The sequence below is a fragment of the Populus trichocarpa genome, chromosome 8 (assembly GCF_000002775.5).
Source record: "Populus trichocarpa isolate Nisqually-1 chromosome 8, P.trichocarpa_v4.1, whole genome shotgun sequence".
NCBI lineage: Eukaryota > Viridiplantae > Streptophyta > Magnoliopsida > Malpighiales > Salicaceae > Populus > Populus trichocarpa.
The window spans coordinates 901,594-924,884 of NC_037292.2; the positions used below are offsets into that span (position 1 = coordinate 901,594).

Sequence of the window (23,291 nt, forward strand, 5' to 3'; positions counted from 1 at the left end):
ATTGTTTAATCTCTTAGTTAAAGTAATCTAATTCATTCTCTATATTTAAGATATTTGGTGAGTTAATATAAAAAACTCAAACGGTTGGTAAGTGGTAGCAGGTATAGTTATCAAACCCGACCTGAGAATTGACCCAACAAAGGAGCCGAGCCCCGGGTTACACAGGTTGACCCGGGTCAACCCGATAAAATTTAAAAAAATATATTTAAATTTTTAATATTTCGTATGAAAAAATTAAGAAACAATCCATGTGAATATAGGATATACATGTTTTAAATAATGAAGTTTAAAAAATTATTTTAAAAGGTTTTTTATCCCACATTGAAAAAACATAACTTTTTTATTGTGAATATAGAGTATATATATTAAAGGGTTTCAAATCTCATATTAAAAAAATAAAATATTCTTCTAGTATTTATACAGTAAACTTTGAAAATGATTAATAATCAACTAAAAAATATATAAAAAAGAGGGGTCTCTAGTAAGGAGAAAAAACACATTTGAAAAAAAAAAGGGTCTTTGTCAGATTGACCGGTTTTTGCTCATGCCGATCTTTCATCTTACCCGGATCGGTCCAGTCATCAGGTCGACCTGGTCCCTGGTCAACCTGTCGGGCAAGGCCGGGTTTAATAACTATGGTAACAGGTGATGTCTAGCAAGCAAGGTGACCAGTAACTGTCGTAGTAAGAGATGATGATTGGTAAGTCAGGTGATCGGTTTTCGTGGTAGTAGTAGGTGGTGCCTGATATACCAGGTGATCAGTAGTTGTGGTAATAGTAGGTAATGATTGGTAAGCCAAGTGAGTAGTACATGAAAAAAGTCTCATTTGAAGGACATAAGAACTCTCCGGTGATAAAATCAGTAATTTTATAAAGAGAGAGTGCAATGATATTTTAGAGAGATAGACTCTGAAATATGCATATTAAAAATATTGAGAATGAAGAGATCAAGAACCTTTGACTTGAATGATTTATAATGTATTTATAAACCATGAATCTTATTATTTTGTGGAGAGGAGTCGAAATGTAATTTCACCCTTGTAGTATTTTTAACTTATATGCTACTCAAAATAATACGTATTGGATCAGTATAAAATACTAGGAGACCCGCGTGGAGTCTAGTAAAAAATCATTGGCGAGTGTTGGGCTCGGACAAGGTATCTTAGACTATTAGAGGTGAGAGTGGGCCCAGGAGCACTACCAGTACCCAAACACGCTAGGCTTAGGCATGACAACTCGAGTCCACGAGGGCGCTGGGGTGCATACCCGGTGCTAGGCGTACATGTACTGGACAGATGCCTAGGGCACTGCATGGCATCCATGCACCCATGCAGGGAGTATGGGCTCGGGCTACTTGCTCGAGCCCATGTTCCTGGTGCATGGGCCCGGGCTCTTACTCGAACCCATGTTTTTTAGGTGTTTTTTAAGCTTTTTCCTCTTTTAGAGAATTTGTTTAGTGTATTTTGGGATATTTTTTAGGTCTATTTTATTTGAATTCATCAATAGTCCCCAAGTCCTTGTGATATTACTTCGTAAAGATTTGTAAAAGTACTTGGTTACCATTACAAGTTCATTGAATTTCCTTCATATAAGAAGAGATGTTGAAATCCCGGATAATAAACCGGAGAGCCCGCACGTGAAGAAGTGCACTATATTTTAAAAAAATTATAAGTATATAGAGAGAAACCATGATAGTTTATTAAGGTCGTTATGGCAGTTTTTAGGTGTTTTTGAAACAAAAATTGGTTGAAAATGGGTCTTCGGTGTCAAAAACCTTGCCCTGACTTTTTAAGAGTCCGTTTGGCTAAGAGTTTGTAGCTGCGTTTAGTATGTAACAGTGACAACATAGTGTTTGGTTAAGAAATGAGCCGTGATTTTTATACGTGGGACCTACCATTATCTGCGTTGAAAACACGGTTTTGTTGAAGCAGAATTTACATGCTTTCTGTCGCGTTTTTCCCTCTCTGCTGCGTGCTTTCGCACATCAAGCAAATTAATTGGCATGAACAGTGCAGCATGCTGCACTGTTCATGCCAATTAATTTGCGTGAATAGTGCAGCATGCTGCACTGTTCGCGTCAACAGTGTAGCATGCTGTATTATTCTGGCCGAACCGGTTCCGGTTCAAAACTTAAAATATATTAAAACGGGTTCGATCCAGTAAAATAAAAATTATTTTTATTATTTTAATTGTATTTTATTTGAAAAACTAGTATTTAATATTATTCAATATTTAACTACATAAATTAGACAAAGATCGTTTGATGACGTAGCATTTGCAGAATTGTAGATATTTTAATGGAACAATAAAAAATATTTTATATAAAGTATTATTTATTTTATGATATAATATCAATAGTTAAATCTACAAAATTTTAAATTAAAAACCATCAATATTAATATATATATATTTTTAAATTATTTTATAACTTCAATTTCAAAAGTATTCTTAACCAAACACATTAAACTACTTTTTGCTCAACTTCAATTTCAACCACAGTTTTAACCAAACATCTATTTTTTCAAATCAACCTCAACTAAAAGTACTTTTTATAAAATAACTTTTTTCAAACCACAACCATAACAGCTACCGCAATACCAAACACACTCTAATACTAATAGGTTCGCCAAAATCTAGGCACGATAGTGTTTTCTTCCCAAAAAAGCCAGGGTGGATGACTGCCTCTTAAAAAAATAACGAAGACCCAACTGTGTGGGCCTGGGTTGGCAGAACCACATGTTGCCCATCCACCGCCGCGCACTTGGACATTTTCTTTGATACTTTTTATTTTTTTATTTTTTTTTATTTTTATTCTTTGATATTTTTTTTTAAAATTTATCAGTTAATATTTAATTTATTTTTAATTAATCTTCATAATTTATCTTGTTTTATTTTATTTTTTTATGAAATTATCATGATATTAAATAAACACTCTGTTATTTTGGTTACACTAGATTTTATAAATATTTATTTTTTTTATTGTTTTTTTAGTTTTTTAAATTATTGTTAAACTCACGCGTGGCATATTTAGTTAACCCCTACACAATTTAGCTTTTTTAAAAAACTAAAAACAAGTTAGCAATGTTTTAGCAGTGCTCTTTTGAGACTAAAATATCAAAATATTCTTGTCATATTATATTCATACTGCTGCGGTATGAATATAACTTATGTATTTTTTTAAAAAAAAATTGATAGTCGTAATTCATGTAACAATATAAATTATGTATTTATACGTGTATACAGAATATTTTTTGGGATGTAAAACAAAACATTGGATCTTCTACTACAAACTAAAAATGTTAAAAACTAAAGATTGTATAATGTTTTTATAAAATTAATTTTTAATTAAAAATATATTACAAAAATATATATTTTAATTTTTTTTATTAACATATCAAAATAATATATATATATATATATAATTCAATATTTTTCAAGTTAAAAAATAATTTAAAAAAGCAAGTAAAAATACATTAACAAATGTAGCTATAGTAAAAGCTTGTTTAATATTACGGTGACAGCTATTTTTCAACGTATTTTATTTAAAAATTATTTTGAAATAATATTTTTTTTTTTTTTTTTAAAATTTATTTTTGATTTCAAGAACATAAAAAAAACTTATTTTTTACAAAAATATTTTAAACACATAAAAACAAACCGGGACATTGCTCGAAATTTCCATGATTCATAAAATATCTGAAAATAATTATAGAAAATGACAGGAGAAAAAAAATAATAAAAAATTAAATCCATGGGCAGGGCAGCCCAATTCATATCACGGTAATTAATTCAGCATACAGGGATATTTTAATAAAATCAATATGACCTCCGCTATAAACCCTCGCTGAAACATGAAAACCCAAAGAAATGGCCATTTGCCGTTCTGTTTTCTTACATTCCCCCCTTCTTCATCATCCTCCTCAGCCTCAGGTTCTGTCTAAACCCACTTTTTTCTCCCCAAACTACCCTCCTAAGTTCTCTAAATTCACCAAGTTGCCACTCCTCCATCAAAACCCGAAACCTCACAACACAACAATATCGAGTCTCGGCTGTACATCATCAGCATCATCATCAATGGAATCACCTCCTGAAGGTTACCGAAAAAATGTTGGCATTTGCCTTATCAGCCCATCAAAGAAGGTAGTTGAGTAAAAATTCACGTAGCTGTGAATTTGTGCAAAAAACATGAGCTTATTCTGTGTGTGGACTGTGCAGATTTTTGCTGCTTCAAGGTTGGATATGCCCAATGCTTGGCAAATGCCACAGGTGATTTAAAGATTGGTTTTTGTTTAGATTTTGAATCTATTTATGGTTTGATTGGTTTTCTTTGAAAATGAATATGCCACAGGTGATTTAAATGTTGGTTTTTTCTAAAAAAATATGTTAAAGATTGTAGAGTGATGTTTAATTGTGTTAAGGATTACGTAATATGAGTTATTTTGAGGTCTAATTGAAGATAAAGAATTGGAAAAGATTAAGGAGGTAAACTATGTTGTACAAATTAATGACGATGAATCTTAAGTTTTAGTGATTTGGCTGTTGCCTATGTTGCTGTAATGATTAGTAAAAGGTTTCATTTTGTGGTGCAATAATGTTATATAAAGTTTTTTTTAAAAAAAAAAGGGAAAGAAGATTGTTTGTTGATATAGGGATGTTAATGGTGTTTTGTGTGAAATAGGGTGGCATTGATGAGAATGAAGACCCGAAAGTTGCGGTTATCAGGGAACTAAAAGAAGAGACAGGGGTTAGCTCAGCAGAAGTTCTTGCCGAGGTCTGGCTTTTTCCTGTCTTTTTTTATTCCCCTGTTTTTCATCTTAAAGGAATGGGCAGCTTATCTCAACTGAATCTTTGAAGGAGAAAATGAAATGCTTTCTTTGAAACTGGTTACCCTAATAAGGAATATTGAAATTTATCAACCATGTGATTTTGTCTAATTTAAGCTGGCTTTGAGATATCAAGAATCTTCTCTTTATTGTTAGCCAACATGTTATCCTTGTTAACTTCCATGGCACTACTGAATTTGTTTGAGAAAAAATTCCGCCTAGTGTTGTTCATGTGCTATACTCTGCACAGATATGAAATCATCAGTAGCAAGATCTAGCAAAAAAAATGTTTTCGCTAGTGTATTATTTTATTTAGCCATGATGTCATTGCTCTGAATGAGGGGGGCTTGTCTGATTCGAAAAGTGGATGTGGATTAAACATGTTAAATGGTTTGCTTCTGGATTATAATGTGCACTCTAGTGATTTGCGCTGTTAATTTTAATTCCATGGTATAGCCTTGTGAGAGTTTATCGACACCATTCTATATCTATGCAGTTCATGTTCTATCACATTAGCTGTAGCTACGGATTGATGAACCATGCCTTCTGAGAGCTTATATATTTCTAGTTTTCAGCCTTTGCATCTGATTGACTCTACGTGTTCCTGTTCAAATTATTTTGGGAGTGGCTACAGTTTCTTGTTGAGCATTCTGTGGTAGGTTTACCAACTTGATCGAATTTGCAGGCGCCTTCTTGGTTGGCATATGACTTCCCACCAGAAGTCAGGGAAAAACTTAAACATCAATGGGGATCTGACTGGAAAGGTCAAGCACAGAAGTGGTGAGCATATAAATAGCCCACATTTAGTTTGAATCATCCTACACTGACTTTGCCATTAAGGTCAATTACATGTCTGAACCAATCTAGCCTTGGCTAAGAACTTTTAGTTGACGGTATTAAAACTGTAGGTTTTGGTGCCAAAAGTGACCAACAAACCAGTTTATTTCCTGGCTCGTTTTACATCAGTTAATCACATTTTGCAACTACAAACACACAGGTTTCTCCTTAAATTCACAGGGAATGAGGAAGAGATCAATCTACTGGGTGATGGCTCAGAAAAACCTGAGTTTGGCAAGTGGTCATGGATGTCTCCAGAACAAATAATTGACCTTGTGGGTAGCTTCCGCTGTCTTAATGTTTCTTATTTGTTCCGATCAGTTAAATTCAGTATTCTGATTTTGTTATTGATCGGTTCCCTTCTTCCCTCATTTTCATGCAGGCTGTGGATTTCAAGAAACCTGTATACGAGGAAGTTTTGGCAGTTTTTGCTCCCTATTTTCAATAAATTCATGTACAAGTATCATCTTTGCGTATCTTATACATGGTGTAACACTTGACCAAATGAGCCGACGTTAGTTGGATTACCCCCCTTGGATGCATGTTTGATTCGTTACTGATCGATCTCTTTATGATTAGATGGAAAAATAATAGTTGGTATTGATGTGATTGCAGCAGTTTTGGCTAACATAATTCGTCAGTATTGCCTCCAGTAAATCACCAGCCCTAGCCAACTGCATGTAGTTCCATTTCATCCCATTAAACACTTGTAAGATAAAATATCAGGTTTTCCAAAGGATGCTAGGCATTTGAATTCCATTTGCTGGCCGTGGCCCACACTGATATAGGTTATGTGTTTTGCGTGACCTTTGCTTTTTGTGATTTGGGAATATCAGAAACTTCAAGCAAAGTAGGATTCCTTTCCCTTTGAAATGCATGGAATCACTAGGATTTGTCTATGATTTTCTTGCTCTCTGCTTTTTGCTTCCTACTTAAGCAGGCTGAGAAATGACTCCCTTTCAAGGTTAAAAGAGAATAGGATGCCTCCATCAAATCCATATTATAACTTTTTGTTACCCCATTTTCCAAGGATAGAATAACCACATGTTAACCAATTGCTGAAATAAATATACCATCTCCCAAGTCCCCTCTTTAGACGGCAACCACAGCTGTTCTTTCTTTCATTTTCTTGTTTTTTTAGTGTTTTTGGCACAAGACATGCAGAAAAACGACAACCAATTTCATTCCCGCGGCATTTGCCAGAGGCTCTTCCAGTTCTTCATGAACAACCTTATTGCTCGTCCCTTTAAGAGCATCACTTTACGCCATGCAGATGCAGAGCCTCGCAGCTCAACTGCGGTACCTGTAGATGACTCATGGAGAAATGAAGTGGGCTCTATGGTTGAAGAACAAGCACCCTTGATTCTTAAAAGTACTATAGGAGAAGAAAAGCTGCACCATCAGGGTCAAGAAAGGTCAAAAGATACTGGTTCAGGATCTGAGATTCAGGTTCACTTCAAGCAAACTGAAGAAGAATTGGAGCATTGGACTTCTGTTGACAAACTCGGCTCTTGTGTCCATGAACCAATGAAAGATAGCCCAAGAATTAATGATGGTGATCATCCTAAATTGAAGAAAGGTGACATCATTCCCATCCCTTTATCAGCGAAGGGACAGCTCCCTGATGACAAGCTATGTTTACAGAAAAGCAAGAAGGTCACTGAGCCATCCCATGACAAGGAGGAGCCCCCCCTAGCTGAAGTGAATGGTGTTGCTATAGGCATTACCGCTCGACGGAAAGCCCAACAAGAGGCAGAGTCCAATGTGAGCACCATGGCTCGAGGAAGAGGTCCCAAAAAGTTTGTCAGCATACAGGACAGCAAGGAGGAAGATAGAGCTAAGAAAGGTAAGAACATAATAAGTGAAGATTGGACACTACCAGGAGAGCAGGAGCCAAAAGAGGTGTACCCAAGGCATCTCATAAGTGTGGCCTCAAATATCAATGAGAAATCAGATGCATTTATCCAAAGAAAAAAGGAAGCAATGAGAAGAAATTTTAGCGTGGAACGAAAAAAACCTTAGTCTACATATGGGCGATGAGCCGGTTCCTTGTTTATTTGCACCATGCTGTTTGTACCAATTATCAATGTCGTTGATAAGCCAGTTCCTGTAACTATATGATGCTGCTAAGTGCACCCTGGAATTTGTTTCTATTGTCTTTAATTATGTTATAGTTCAATCATAGTACTAGCAAGTTACTCTTCTTTATGTTTCTCTGCGGTCTTTTCCATCCACGATTAATGGTATCCTCGAACCTGTTCCGATGTACCAGGACTAGTTATTTGTCCTATCCATATCTTGATTGTTTTTAATCCCAATTCGGATGTACCAAGACTTCGTACTTGTCCGATTTTAAGCAGATGATACGATCCATATCTTGACTCGGAAGCAAACCCACTCACCGAGAAGGCTTCTATTTGGCAATCAATTCATGACTCGAAAATGAAAGGTGCAAGCAAAATTTTGACATTTCCCCAAAGCTAAGATTAAGACAGGCACAGTTTATCTGTCAATTTACTAGGAGCACAGAGGAGATCATAAACTTGCTACAACAGAAGGGCGGGGTTCCACAAATTGAAAAAAAAAACTAAAGAATTAATGAAACTAAACCGGATTCAGAAATAATAATGTAGTACATAGAAAGTTGTATAGAGGGAAAAATAAATTTTTTCCACAACCCCCATCATTGTGTCATTGTCCATTTCACAAGGAACTCAAGATCTTCCCTCAAGCTCTATGCAATAGAATCAAAATTGATGAAGATAGCTTCAAAAGTCCATGCTGAAAAGCAGCAGTAGAACCAAAAAATTCAAACCCTTATGGCTTCTCTTTTCCACCTCTTACAACAGAACTTTGATTAGGGTTTTTTCATAAGATGATCTCGATAGGATAGAACAGCGAAAAATCCTCTTTTTTTTCTAAGATTTTGAAAGGAAAAAAAAAGAACAGAAAAAGGGTCCTTGTGGACCTTAAATGATGTGAAAGAATGGGAAGAAATTTGTTTTTGAAGAGTTCTTTAAAAAAATTGACTTCTTAGCCATTAGTGTATCTCCTCTTGCTCTCCTAAACCACCAACCCCTTCCTTTTCTCACTGACTCCATCCTCATTCTTCAAGAGCATGCATCGATGAGCGATAAAGATCGTATGGAGCCCAGAGATGATCCACAATGCAAGGTTTCCTTGAGTCAAGCCTCAGCCAAGGTTTCCCTTTCCCACTCCAATGAAGCAAACTAATAGGTCCTGGGTGCAAACTCCTACACTTTCCTTCCATGTTGTCACCCCCTAATCCATGCTGGTTCCATCGATGGTCAACTCCTTTTATGTTCCCAGCCAAGACCAATAGAAATGGCGGCAATGAACCTAAATGATAGATTCTCTTTTGCTTTTGCACTGTCATCCACTCTTCAACCTTTTGTGTAATCCCTCCTTGCCTCCACTTTTCCACATCCACAACCATGACTCCTGTGTTAAAATAACAAGGCCTTCTTCCATGAAAAGTCTTGGCCAAAACAGGATCAAGCCAAAATAGGTTAGAGAAATAGTTGGTGAAATTTGCATGACAATATTCTGGAGCAGCCAAAACCTTTTCCTCTAAATCAACCTCCCATAATTTTGCAATATCATCAACAACAACAAGATCAGAGTCCAGATAAATCACACGTTTAACGTCGGATGGGATAATGTCAGCAAGGTAAATTCTAGCATAGTTTAAAGGCTGGTCTAGGGCCTGACGAATGGATTTAGATATCTTGCCGCGAACACGGTTGGAATCAAACCGGTAAAATTTGAAGTTAAGGTAAGGGAAGGTGGATTTGATGCTGGAGAAGACCTCACGCTCGAAACGTGACCAGAGAAAATGGAACTCCATGTTTTCAGGGCAAGTAGAATGTTGGAGGATGGATAAAACGGCAGCCATGGTGCCTCTAAGGTAATTGGCATCAAGAGTCATGACAATGTGGATTCTCTGAAGCCCACAGGAATCCCCATTTCGAAAAGCTGGAGCCTCCCTGAAGACAGGGACAGCAGCGAATGGTTTTCGGATAATACTGAGGCGGATTCCCCCGGAAGAGGATGATGATGATGCTATGTTCGCCACAATGAGGAAAGACAGGAGGCCAAGGAGGAGGGACGGGGCACAGGAGGCCATCCTGTCCTGAATTTGGGAAGGTGCTTTGAGAAAGGCAAGGGTAGGTGGTGCTCAGGGGAGAAGAGCAGCCGTGGCCATTGTTGGGGGTTGGTTAAGATAAGGTTCGAAAGAAATAAAAACTAATGATTGATAGACAACAGGAAGGAGAGAAGTTGGTGAGATTGTGAGGAAGAGAAGATTCCTCGGAGGGAAGGAGCTGTTGTGTTCTTTTTTTGTAATAAACCGAAGGCAAGACCCCATAGAGCTTGTACGAGATTCCTAAACTGTTTTACCATTTAGGAAGTGATTTTTTTTTTTCACTTTTTTTTTTCTATATACCCTCCAAGTTTTTGGCCTACTTCATTGGTAAAACACGATTTTATGGGAAGATTTTGGTGTTTTTTTCACTCAATTTGTTCAACTTTTAGGTCAAGAAATAGAAAGATTGTTTTTTCCAAAACAGTACGGAGAAACAAATCGAAAAATTATACAGAATAATTTTGTAGTTACATCATCATTTAATGAAATGATTTTATAAATCAGTTATATTACACTATACAACACTTGCCACATCAGTTTCTATGTGTAAAATTTCCCTTTCCAAAAATATATAAAAATATATAGTACCACGCACCCTCTACCACTAAGGGTTGTTCACAGAAAAAAGGCAAGCTTTCGAAAGAAATCTGAAAAATAACGGCAGACATAATATATAGGAGAGCACAATTAGAACAAAAAATTCCTCTAAAATGGGATTTACTCAAAGCTTGTTTTGCAGATAATGCTGTTAAGTAAATGATACCTGCTGAAAATATGATACTCTGAATCATACTATTGATGCTAGAGTTCTGTGAAGAATATTGACTAGAGAGAGGCTAATTCTCTCCAAATCTGATAAGAAGAATGCCAGGAAATTCTTAAAAGAACTGAAGGAAAGGTTCTTTACTGCATGTTCCAATTGGCCCATTCAGATATTGTTAGTCAATCATCTACCTCTCTTCCTGAATTACAAAGATCATGCAAATTGATAAGAAATTTGCCTATCCTTGATGGAAGATTATTTAGAACGGCAAAGCCATTACACAAAGCACTGTCTAGTGTATAGAGTTTCCCACGTATTGTTGCGCTCTTGAATTAGCAATTCTAGGCACTGGCACTCTCTCCAGCAGCCATGCTCAACAACAGAAGCAACCTAGCAGATGCTTAAAACCCTGAAACTTAGCTCTTGAATGTCTCAAAATTTGACATAATTTGTCTATACAGTGACAGAACACTTGAACATAAACAAGGACACGTTGGAAATGAAGTCATCCGGTTGTTCAAACATCTCGTAGACCTGCAAAATACATCATGTGTCTCCTCATTTACAAAGATGCCATGCCATATTGAAATCTGATTACTTAATTCCCCAGCTGACCCACACCATATATGAACTCCGCAAGCAAGAAGAAGCAAAACTCTCAAATCATCCGATCAAGTAGATTTTCAATTAGATCTGTGACAACACCAGAAACAATCCGAGGAGAAAACCTTCTAATCATGTCTTCCCTTGCTCGCCTTCCCCTCATATTTGCTTCCTCAACATTAGTTATTACATGCCTCATCAAAACTTGTAGCTTATCAATAGAAGGTTCAGCCCAAAGATGCCCTTCAAATGGCCCTTCCATAACTTTACTCATTCTATCCACCAGTAATGGATAGCTATTCTCCTCTGTCAAATACTCTGTTGGTCCAGACCAATTCGTTGCAATAACTGGCAAAGACATTGACATGGCCTCCACCAGAGGCCTCCCCCACCCTTCTCCTCTTGATGGAAGAACAAATGCATGGGCAGCCTTATACATTCTTGGCAAATCAACCTGAGCTATATGAGTATCAATCACATAAATAAGCGCCCAACCTTTAACTGGTTCCTCTATGCCAGTATCCTCAACAAACTCCACAATCTTGTTCCCAAAATCCCTATCAGAATGGTAAGGATTTGTTAGCAAGTACAAAGCAACCCCATCAATCCTAGAAAACTCTTTCAAGTATGCTTTCAACAATACATCCCACCCTTTCCTATACTCCCACTTAAACACACTCAAGAACACAAACTCCATCTTCGAATCCAGATCCTTCTTTCCTGAACCCAAAACCAAATTCCCTATTGAAACAAGATCTAAAGGCTCATACTTTAAAGGATCAAAGAACTCAACATCAACAGCCTGAACCACTTTAACAACCTTAGATGGATCAACCCCACTTTGCACAAATGTAGACACATGAAAATCAGTAGGAACCCAAACATAATCCATTCTATTACATCTCTTAACATGCTCAGCATTCACTCTATCAGTCTCAAACATGGTTCTACCAATAACAAAATTAAAATTTTCATAACCAGTTGGTGGACAAGGCCTGGTTTGAAACAATGGTGGGTACCAGGCACCAGGCTCACTATGACATATCACAATAGTCTCATTTACTCTGCATTCAGTTTGATAAAGCTTAACAGCCAAGTTCTTGGTTTCTTGAGGCAAACCTTCCCAAAACTCCAAAGATTCTAGATCACCGTGTTGCTCAATACTCAACTTAAACCTTTTCTTGTTCATGTTTTCATTAAGTGCTAAAATATATGACCAAGATTCTGAGCTATACCCACCACCTGAAAGGAAAGGTGCCATCCATAAAACACAGTGAGAGGGTACGGAAATGTGATTTGGTTGTTGGGTTTTGGTGGGGTTTTGGGTTGAATAAAGAAACCCTAGGAGTTCTTGAAAATAAGTGGGGTTTGATGTGAGTGTTGATTTTAGGTGTTGGATTTTGAAGTAGTGGCTTGTCTTGATGAAGAAACTTAATGAGATTGCTAAAAAGAGGATCGGTATTGATAAACAGTAGATTTTAGAGGGTTTTGATCTTGTTGCTGGGTGTGGCTGGTTGTCATGGGTATCCATGGTAGTGGACTAATGAGAAATTTAGAGATCTAAAACTACACAGAGGGATTGACAGAGAGAGAAAGTACCAGAGCTTGAGAAGGTTCTGCCTAAGGAGAGGAATGAGCTCTTCAGTTCTGATCCCCTAATATCCGGAGGAAGTTCCAGTTTGCGGCTTCTAAAAGTGTTATATTAACCTCGAATAAAAACAAAATCATTCCAAATTATAAAATTTAATTTTTAATAAATTTATTGAGAAGATAAAACTTAAAAAAAATTAATCTTAAAATATAATATAATAAAATAATTTAAACTTACTCAGATTAATTCGTGAAATTCCTAACCTGAATTATAAGAATAAGATAATTTTATAAAAAAATAAATCAAAATAAATAACAAAACTTAAATTATAATCAATTAAATATTAAAAATTTAAGTGATAAAACTAAAAAAAAAATTTAAAATAGATAAAAAAACTCGAGACAATTAACTTAACTCGTTAAACCCGTAAAATGGATCATTGGAGTTGAAATAACAAAAAAACAAGTCATAATAAATTATTTAATATCTAATAAATTAAGTGTTGAGGAATAAAATTATAAAAAATATAAATTTTTTTAATAAAAAATCACTATTTAGTCGGAATGGAACAATCAAAATGAAACAAGAGCATTTAGTCAAAATTTAGTCTAAATTTCTATAATCGGCTGAGATTTTGAATAAAATAAGATTTATTTTAATTTTTAAACTAGAAAGAAATATTCAATTATTTTAAATGAAATTAAATCAACAACCTTACTTGAAATTATTCCACGAGTTTAAGTTTATCATAATTATAAAACTTAGTATGACATAATAATTTAATCAGATAACTTATATATATTCAAAACTTAATCTAGATTAAGTTTTATTTAAAAATATTTTTAAAATAATTAAAATAATATTTTTTTATTTTTAAAATTTAAACAATCTCTAAATTATCTTAAAATAATTATAATTTAAACACCAATCAATTCAATTTAATAGATAATACCACTCATATAAATTATTTCAACTGCATATAAAGATTCAAGTAAAATATATTTTTTCAATAATAAAAAATATCTTCAAATCAGTTTAGGTTCAATTAAAACTATTTTTTTTCAACAAACTATTTTAAAATTGCACCCTCTACATTAATCTCTAATAAGGTAAAATAAAATATTTCTACTCATAAAATATTTTCACTAACTTTTACTGATAAAACTCTTTTAAAAAATCATTGTTCCAAAAAATAATGGTTATTGTATGTAGCAATTAGTCCAAACAATATCAATAAAATCAAAATCAAAATCACTACCAGTTACAAAAACTTGTTTCATTACATGGCATGTTACCATTGGACCTAAAAAACCAATCCAACCAACCAAAAAAGGCCACGTCATAAATCAAATAGAACCCATATCCATCAAATAACACTCTCATTGCAAGCTCCAAGAAACTTCCTTTAACGCGTAAAAGAAAAACAGAACCAAAAGCAACAGTCTTTACTTCTTCGAAAACAAGAAAATCTCTTTGTTTTTCTCTCTCTCAATTCTCTCTTTCAAGAACTTGATCGTTGTGTTTGTTTCTGGAAACATGAAGAGAGTTTTTGGTGTAAAAAAAGATAAAGAACCACCACCTTCAATTCAAGATTCATCAGATAGGGTAACTTTTTCTTGAATTCTCTGTTTGTGTATTTTCAAGAAAGTTTTGAACTTGGATTTTAGTATTGGATTTTGTTAGATTTCTGACACGGGTTTTTAATTTGATGATAAAAAATGTTAGATTAATAAGAGAGGTGAAACAGTAGATGAGAAGATCAAGAAGCTTGATGCAGAACTTGCTAGGTATAAAGAACAGATCAAGAATACAAGACCTGGACCTGCTCAAGAGGCTGTTAAATCTAGAGCTATGAGGGTTCTTAAGCAGAAGAGAATGTGAGTATTTACATTTTCCCCCCTTTTTTAATGTGATTTTTGGAGTTAAAGGGCTTGTGGGTTTTGAATTTTGTGATTTAAATAACTGGGTTCGTTTGTTTTTTACTCTGGATTTGATAATGGTTACTGGGTTGTGATCATAACTTTGAAAGAAACCCTGAGGTTTTCGGATTGTTTTTCAGAATTTGAGCTTCAAAGTTTTCACCTTTTTCGTTGCATTTGAAGCACTAAACTGTAGAGCTATTGCCTGTTTGGATGTTGATTTAGGGTGGGTGCCATTTTTGTTGGGCGTAATGAAATGTAATGGATTGCATTTGCTTAAGTTTAATGCTAGGGTGATGCTATACAAGCTTGATTTGTATATTGTCAATTGCCTTAATGGCTTATGTGATCGGTAAATCTGTTGGACAGGTATGAAGGACAGCGTGACATGCTTTATAATCAGACGTTCAACCTTGATCAAGTTGCATTTGCTTCTGAAGGAATTAAAGATGCTCAACAAACTGTATGTTCCAAAACATCGATATAGTTTTTAAAATGTTCATGTTTGGAGTAAAAAGTGCCCCATAAAGCATCTGTTTGTGAAACTGAATAGACACTTAAAACCAATTTTTCTTGTGCAAAAAGTAGTGGACAGTAAAGGCATACATGCTATGAATAAGGCATCCCTGTAAGTACTTGTTTGCATGTCGTTTTTGAAGATTCATCTTACACCAGATAGATTTGTGGTTGCATTGGGGAAGGGATGCTCACCTTGAGATATTTGTTTGCCTTGGTAGCACCTAAAGGGGCATGGTTCAAGCTGGTGGAGCAATATGTGTAATCCAATGGGAACCTGCAGCCTACCTCAAGAGAGGTAGGGGATGAAACATCTACTGCTAGGGAGGGATTGCTTATGATTCATGAACATGGTTTCCATGGTTTCTTGTATCATCAGCATGCATAGCCATTTAGTTTAAGATAAAATATATATGACCACAAGGCATTCTAAGTGAGCGAGTTTAAATTTTTTTTACTTCACTTCTCGCATGCATTAATTTTGTGGTGTTCTTTTCAGGTGTCAGCTTTGAAATCCGCCAACAAGGAATTGAAAGGAATGATGAAAACTGTGAAGATTCAAGATATTGATGTATGTAGTCTGTCAATTCCAAAGCCCCTCTTCCTATCCTGTCTTTATGGCTTATCTATTGGGATCTCCTGGGAATCATGATGAACTGATGATAGGTGTTTTGTACCCCCACCCCCTTTTTATTATCTCTCTCTCTCTCTGTGCAGAACTTGCAAGATGAGATGATGGACTTGATGGATGTTAGCAGTGAAATTCAAGAGACCTTGGGTAGAAGCTACAGCGTGCCAGATGATATTGATGAGGAAGATCTCATGGGTGGTAAGCTTAAGATCATTCAAAGGCTCAATACAGTTTTTTTGGACAAAATTGAAGTTTTGATTTGCCATTCAGCCAAGATGTTTGAGAAGCAAGTTCTTTAATATTGTATAGCACAGAAGGCGCACATTGTTGAAAATATTTCCCCTATTCTGCAACAAAAATTTGAAACAGTCGTTCATGCACTGGTTTCAAATAAATAATCCATCTGTAATTTATATCTTATAATTGTTCTATTCATTTGGAATGCAGAACTTGATGCTTTGGAAGCAGACATGGCAATGGAAACTGAATCTGACGGGGTGCCTTCTTATCTGCAACCTGATAAGGAACCTGATTTTGATTCAGAACTGAACTTGCCTTCGGCACCCACAGGACATGCAGCACCAGCTGGTAGAGCCAATAATCAGGTATTAAATAGTACAGCAAATATATATATTCACTCTAGTGAGTGTTGTGAGAAGTATATTGAGTCACATGGTTCCTTAAACTTTCATCATGTACTGATATTTACCGTTGATTGGGAAGAAACATTTCTCTATTTAATGGGACAGAATACTAATTTATCTATCAAAAAAGGAAGACAATGGAGTTTAGATTCCTTCATACAAGCTTAAGAGAACAGCCAGCTTGTTTCCCAGAGTTAAATATGCTGCACCTGCATTTGCCATATGTCTTTCTTGGTGTTTTGCCTAATGCTTCTTTCTTTGAACCTTGATTCTTGACAGGCTGAGGATGAACTGGGCTTACCTGCTGTCCCTCGGGCATCTCTTCGTGGTTAGGCAGTTTCTTTTGTGATCCCTGTGAATGTAATTAAAACTTGGAAGAACTGTATGGTGCACCCTTGTAAACGTGCATATTTACCATGATTGATAGGGTGATTTAATTGGTGTTTGGAGGGCTTTAGTCCTTGCAATGATTTAATAATAAGTACTGTGAATACATTTTGTGAAAAGGGATACCTCTGAACAGTTTGGCGATTGGAATCTCCAAGGTTAGATATGTAATGAAGTTGAAATTTTTTACATGTAATTTCTTTTTTTTTTTCAACTTGATATCAATATTTTGATTTTTCTATGTTTATTATAACATAAGCTAAATGATGTAGGGAAATCACAGTAAATTAAGAGATGTTTAACTGTGGATTGTAATAATAGTTTCACTTTTAATATCTTATTTTTTTGTGAGCGGATAAATGTTTTTGGTTTTCTTCTACAAGAATATCTAGTTTATTTTTAATTTCTAAAGGTGTGGAAAAATCACTGTAAATCAAGAGATATTTCACTGTGGATTGTAATAGTAGTTTCACTTTTAATTTTTTATCTTTGCGAGTGGATAAATGTTTTTTTGGTTGTATTCTACAAAGGTATTCATGTTTTTTCAATTTTCAAGTACAAGCAAAAATGTTTTTAGCCTCGTAAAAGATTAAAAAAAAAAAAAGTTTTGTTTTTTAGGTTATTTTGTGTAATTAAGAGGATCATGGAGGCGTTTTAGTATTTTTCATGTAGTATTTTTTATTTTTTAATCAAAAAGCTGCTAGAGCATGTTTTACACGCCCAGTGAATGGGCAGCGCCCGTGCCATTAAGGAGGCGTGTGAGACACTTCCTGGTGGCCAAATCTGGTCAATCATTGTATTATTAAATGCGCAGTCATGCAATCTTTCATATTGAACGGTGCGTGTAGACATCATGGTTGGATTATTGTTGGTGACCGATTGTTGCGTTTTTTTCTTCTTTTTTTCTCTTCTGACAATTAAAGTATATCATTATCCTCTCTTTGTTTGTTGTTTGTTTGGGACTGACATGGATTGTCAGACTCAAACGTCTAAGGTTTGGTATCCATGTTTGATGACAGACTTAGGCGCGGGTCTGACAAATCCAAGCGCACGGGTCTGGCAAATCTAGGCGCACAGGTTTGGCAAACCCAGGTGCACAGGTCTGGCATAGCTGCCAGACTGAAGGGGCATGGGTCTGACAAGGCTATCAAACCCATGTGTCAGGCCCAACTATCATGGGTTAGATATTTTTGTCAAACCCAAGTAACGTGGGTCTATCATATTGCCAGACCCAACTAAACTCGGGTTAGACATGATTGCAGATCCAAGCACCTTAGATCTAGTATTTGTTGTTGTTATTTTTTGTATTGTTAGTACGATTATTATTATTGTTATTATTTTTAGTGTTATTATTATTATTATCCAAGTAAACTTGGGTCACACATATTTGTCAAACTCAAGTAACTCGGGTTTAAAAATTATTTATAAACGAAGTATAAATAATTTATAAACAACAAATCATCACAAAAATTTAATTTAATATTTTAAATTTAAAAATTCAAATCATATTATCTTTATAAATTTGTTATTCCTTCAATAGAGATTTTATAAATTAATGTTATTATGATTCTAACATTAATTTGAATTGCATTATTTTAAGAATCTTACATGAAGCACAAAAGAAAAAAAATAGAAAATTGTACATTTGACATCAGAAAAAAGAGAATGTTATAGTTTTACTATTTGAAATAAATATTGGCTGTTAGGAAATGCCAGCGACCACTAGGATTCTATCCTTTCTCGCATTTCAGATCGCAAAATACCATTGCTGGTCTCCATTCTTCTCTTCCCATGTCAACTATAGCAACTTTAAATCTATAGCTTTCTACACGCTGAGTATTCTAGTGCAGTAGCGGCACCTAACCGCTCTGATGCCGCAGTTGAATGAGTTAGGAAGGTGTAATTTTCAATGCTTAAAGGTGGGGAGTCTTCTGCAATGAAGCTTTCTTTCATTATTCCTCGTTTAGATTTGAATTCATCAGATGATAAGAGCTTTACTTTAATGATCAAGCACGAGATTGTAACCCGTGCATGGATGCAAAGACAATTATGGTGAAAAGATGATGCCACTCCCTGTTATACAAGTCAGTTCACTGGCGGTTCATGTACAGCAAGATATAAACAACTTGTGCCCTGGGAGTGCAAGGTATCCTGACCAATATATGACATGATGCAGCAAGGCTGTCTACTTTTTTCACAAAATGACACTGATGAGTAGAAAATCATGTTTGAGACGTATTGTTGAAGCATGGACAAGGACTCCCCTGACTAGTTAAGATTAAGTTTTGCCATCTGCCATGTAACTTTTGATCTAGCTGCCTCCGGAGGGCGACTTGATCTGGAATAATTTCTGAACTTCAAATTTGTGAAACCTAACTTGTTTTTCATTCTCTCAGCTTCCTTCTTCAAAGCCTTATGTTGAGCTGCAAGAAAATGCATGGAAGAAGAAAATAATGTGCTAGGGAAACTTGAGTACCTTATTCCAGTTTCGTACAAGAAAAACTAGAATAATAAGGAAGCTGTGTTATGTTTCTTCCTCGTTGAAAGAGCTTTGAAATCCTCAAATATTATATTTGGGATGAGTTTTCAAGAAAATCATAGAGATATGAAACTCACCCTCTGCGATCAATTTTTCCTGCCGTATTCTGGCCTCCTGTTGCTTTAATGTGTTGTTTTCCAGGGACAAGGTAGCACGTTTCTGAAGCATAGAAGCAACCTTGACAGCCAACTCTGACTCCAAAGTCTGCAGAGAGTTATACAGCCGCTGAATTTTTATTTACTAAACAAGAAATTCTTGACAAAATAAAAACAATGAAATTGAAAATATATTGCCAATAGTATCTATAGGATATGATTGAAAATTTCTCAACACCAGTTGATAAGATTTAGTCGACGATTTATCATGCACAAAGATTAAAGTTTCCCCATCTACATCAAGAATAAAATTGCTGCATGCTATCCCTGCAAAGAGAGATTCAATCATACAGAGACTAAAGTGGGACAAAAATGCCTCATCTCTCAGAGGTATTACCTGCAGAACATTAACAGTTCTTTCAAGTTCAGCAATATACTGGAGTTTACGAACTCTTGAGCGTTGCCCGGAATGCCTATAAAGAAAGCCACCAAAACCAGTAAGATTGTCTCCATTTTTTGCATAACATTAATGAGAGAAGACACTAGAAAACATAAAGTTTTCGATCGAATACTTTGTTTGGAAGTGAGAATCTCCTGACTTTCATCTCAAGTACAATACAGTTGCAAATAACACCACGCCCTATGTACAATGGTAGGTTTTCCATGATATTCTTCTTGGTAAAAACCCTAGGTGTGTACTTTAATTAACAGTGTCAGCCAGCACCTACAGACTAGAATAATCATATACCCTCCTCAAGCACATGGTATGAAGGAGCACATTTCTTAGGGACAGTAGTACAGAATTCTGAGGCTTGCTCTCAGGTGGAAAATTTGGTAGTTGTGCTTCAGTCAAAGTTTATGTCTAGGGACATTTGTAAGGGAAGATTGGTTAAGGAAAACCACCAACAGAAGTCATCTTGGATGACCATACTAGTTCATGGAGTAGTTCTTACCAGAAAATTAAATATTCCCCCGGAGTTTGTATTGTTTCAAAAGACAATTGGAATCAATACACAGAACGGAAAATCTTACGCCTACAAGACAACTGTTCACAAACATGACCAAGACAAGCTTAAATGAAGTTTTTCAGTACAGAACAACCTGTGAATGTGAAGAGGGAAGGGGGGCCATGGTATAAAGAGGACACATCATAATCAGCAAGGAAACATAACTACAAATTACTTGAGCAAAGCTGAAACTAGGTTGCTAAATCTTGGTTCAGTACTTCCAAATTGAGCCTAACATGGATTCCAAATTGAGCTAAAATATTGTTAAAGCAAGCTGGGGCATTAACACAATCAGAAATCTTCACCAGAACATCAGGGTAATGCAGATGACCATCCTAAGTTTACAACAACAAATGCCTAAAAATGTGAGAAACAGACAAAAAATATAGCCTGTGAAATTGATTAGAAATTGATGTGATAAAAAGAGTAATTACGATTACCTTAGAAATACAAAATAAGCGAGCAATCAAACAAGAGTGTTTCAGATTCTAACCGTTTCACAGGGTTTGTCTCGCCATTGAGCTCCCCAGCTGAACCACATGCATTCCCCATTTGATCCAAGGGTTTAATCCCCGAAATGCACAGGCTGCCGTCTACATACTGCAAAGGATTTTGAAATGCATACTCCGATAGTGCTGATGCTATGGCATTTTCCGAGAAGGTCACATTCCCTCTTCTCCTAGGAGAATTAGGACCATACATAGAAGCTGACTCCAGTCCACTACAAGTTTCATTGCCACCTGAAGCAGCTTCATCATTATATGGACTCAAACCTGAAAATGAATCCACAATACCATCCAAGAGGGTGACCGAATCACTGGCCGACCGGCGAAGACACTTTCCTTTTGAATCTGCATCTTCATCACTTAACAAATCATCAAGCCATGCTGGCTTCTCCTCCAGAACTGAACCTTGGGAGGGAGATCTATGGTGTTGCGGACTGGATTCGTGAATTGGATGAGAAACGACATGCTTCCGAAATGGGCAGCGAGGAGGAAGTAGGGATTGCCTTGACATGGTGAAAACCAATAACAGGGTTTTTTCAAGCTTCAACTCTCACAGATATCCATTCTTAGGCCTGTATTGCATGCACCTCTAAAGGAAAGAAAACAACACAACATGTCCCCCATTCAGCAACTTTAGTGTCATGTCTCTTACAGCATCCTAACCTACCTTATTGGTAGAAAACTTTATAATTAGAAAAGATTTATAGAGCTTGTAAAAGGAATCAAAACAAAGAGGGAAAAGATAGGCAGTAACCAAGATCTGCCAAAAAGCAAAGTCCTTTGCTCCACAAATTTCAAATAAAAGTCCCGGAAGAACAAAAAAAATAAATTCTTCTTTTGCAACCCATTCATTGTTCAAAACAAACACCATACTTTTGTTGCCTAATGCCAATCCATTGCAATAATAATAACAGGAAGACATAAGTGATGAACATCGTGGCTTGCAACAAAGGGAGGGTTGCAACTTCAGTACAGATTCCCTTCGCCTTCAGTGAGAAATCAAGAGTAAATTGTCTTTAAATGAGTTCATTACCATCACCATTAAATATAGGATTTGACTACGAATGTTTGATTCCTATTCTTTTTTCTGTATTCTTTCTTCGGCTCATATCACCCTTAAAATCCTGCAATACAAAGATTTTTCTTTTAAATTTTCTAAAATCCAAAACGATAAGAATCATAAGTTCCCATTATTCTATCTTCCCGCTTTCACTGTTTCACTCACTGTCTAGGCAACCAAACTCGAGGCTAAGAAAAACCCAGAACCATAAATTATCGGTCTACTGCTGCATTTAACATTTCTTGCAAAGAAGAAGAAGAAGAAGAAGAAGAAGAAGAAGAAGAATTGACTTTCATAGACGAATTAAAACTACAAAGCTAATAAATGTAATTTAATCAATGCAACAGTGACACCCTAGAGTAGAAAGATTCAAACTTCACTGAAATCAAAATACAAAAAATAGTAAAAAAAAAAACAACGTAACATAAAAAGGAATCAAAAGAGAAAATAAAAACCCTGAAACAAAATCAAATTTCTCAGGAAGAAAATGAAATAAAGAACCAAAACACTAAAGAAAAAAAAAAGAAAAAGAAAAATAAACCATGAAGTTTAAAACTTGGACTCACCTTTCGTACTTGCTGTTAAAAATATCTTCACCAACAAGGAGAGAAAGGGAGAGGAAGGAAGGTGAGGGAATAGTTAAGGTTCTAAGGAGGCAAGGGACCCTTCGTAAATCTTGCAAAAATAAATACTAAGACAAAAAACTACTACAGTGCACTACACCACACAACGCCACGCAAAGGAGAGTAGCTCTACTAAACTCAGTGACTCGGTCACTCCCATTTGCTGCTGTTTGTGGGATACAGCAAGATGGGAGAGTACGGATTGTGGGTCCTCTGCTTTGGTTGGTCATGTCAGCCTTTCACTTTTCTTCCTTGCTTAGCAAAACCAGATATAGAAATTTGGAGTATATTTTTATTTTATTTTCTTTTTCAAGGCAGAGCTAATAAATATGAAAGCAAAGATATGGTAGCACGATTTTCTATGATGCTTTAAGGTTTTTTCCCGCCAGATCCTCGGTGATCATCTGTATTTGCTCGTGTAATCCATGAATAATTTAGCTAAAAATGCTAAACTATTATTTTGTGACGACATATTTAACCCAAAAAAAACAGATATATATATAGGTAGATTGTTTTTATTATGAAAATGGATATTCTTGGATTTGTTTATTCATCAATCAAAATTAAATATATTTTCTAAACA

General features: G+C 35.6%; 5 protein-coding genes across 10 annotated transcripts; 2 read left to right on the forward strand and 3 right to left on the reverse strand.

Annotated features, from left to right (window-relative positions):
- The first annotated feature begins 3,824 nt into the window (after window positions 1-3,824).
- On the forward strand, window positions 3,825-6,268 carry LOC7490886 (nudix hydrolase 26, chloroplastic). The gene is made up of 6 exons (XM_002310960.4): window positions 3,825-4,139; window positions 4,215-4,265; window positions 4,678-4,770; window positions 5,508-5,602; window positions 5,820-5,934; window positions 6,042-6,268. Exons 1-6 carry the CDS (start codon window positions 3,867-3,869, stop codon window positions 6,105-6,107), a joined length of 693 nt encoding a protein of 230 aa, XP_002310996.3. The 5' UTR covers window positions 3,825-3,866; the 3' UTR covers window positions 6,108-6,268.
- A 1,834-nt stretch (window positions 6,269-8,102) lies between these two features.
- Window positions 8,103-10,109, reverse strand: LOC7486894 (probable galacturonosyltransferase-like 4). Its single transcript, XM_002311900.3, has one exon. It carries the CDS (start codon window positions 9,804-9,806, stop codon window positions 8,763-8,765), a length of 1,044 nt encoding a protein of 347 aa, XP_002311936.3. The 5' UTR covers window positions 9,807-10,109; the 3' UTR covers window positions 8,103-8,762.
- Window positions 10,110-10,591: 482 nt separating this feature from the next.
- Window positions 10,592-12,869, reverse strand: LOC7490887 (uncharacterized). The gene has a single exon (XM_002311901.4). The coding sequence runs from the start codon at window positions 12,719-12,721 to the stop codon at window positions 11,246-11,248; it is 1,476 nt and encodes a 491-aa protein (XP_002311937.4). The 5' UTR covers window positions 12,722-12,869; the 3' UTR covers window positions 10,592-11,245.
- Window positions 12,870-14,176: 1,307 nt separating this feature from the next.
- LOC7490888 (vacuolar protein sorting-associated protein 60.1) lies at window positions 14,177-17,069 on the forward strand. The gene is made up of 7 exons (XM_002310962.4): window positions 14,177-14,386; window positions 14,507-14,658; window positions 15,070-15,163; window positions 15,716-15,787; window positions 15,934-16,045; window positions 16,295-16,452; window positions 16,771-17,069. The coding sequence occupies exons 1-7, from the start codon at window positions 14,318-14,320 to the stop codon at window positions 16,822-16,824; spliced, it is 711 nt and encodes a 236-aa protein (XP_002310998.1). The 5' UTR covers window positions 14,177-14,317; the 3' UTR covers window positions 16,825-17,069.
- A 1,856-nt stretch (window positions 17,070-18,925) lies between these two features.
- LOC7486895 (basic leucine zipper 34) lies at window positions 18,926-22,943 on the reverse strand. Of its 6 annotated transcripts, none has more exons than XM_024606319.2 (6): window positions 22,652-22,943; window positions 22,059-22,149; window positions 21,013-21,614; window positions 19,910-19,985; window positions 19,495-19,621; window positions 18,926-19,301 (listed from the first exon to the last, which is right to left on the reverse strand). In XM_024606319.2, exons 3-6 carry the CDS (start codon window positions 21,534-21,536, stop codon window positions 19,147-19,149), a joined length of 882 nt encoding a protein of 293 aa, XP_024462087.2. In that variant the 5' UTR covers window positions 21,537-21,614; window positions 22,059-22,149; window positions 22,652-22,943; the 3' UTR covers window positions 18,926-19,146. The 6 variants fall into 6 exon arrangements, with proteins under 6 accessions (XP_024462087.2, XP_024462085.2, XP_024462084.2 ...); XM_024606317.2 differs by having other exon boundaries at window positions 21,013-21,688; XM_024606316.2 differs by lacking the exon at window positions 22,059-22,149.
- Between the last annotated feature and the right edge of the window lie 348 nt (window positions 22,944-23,291).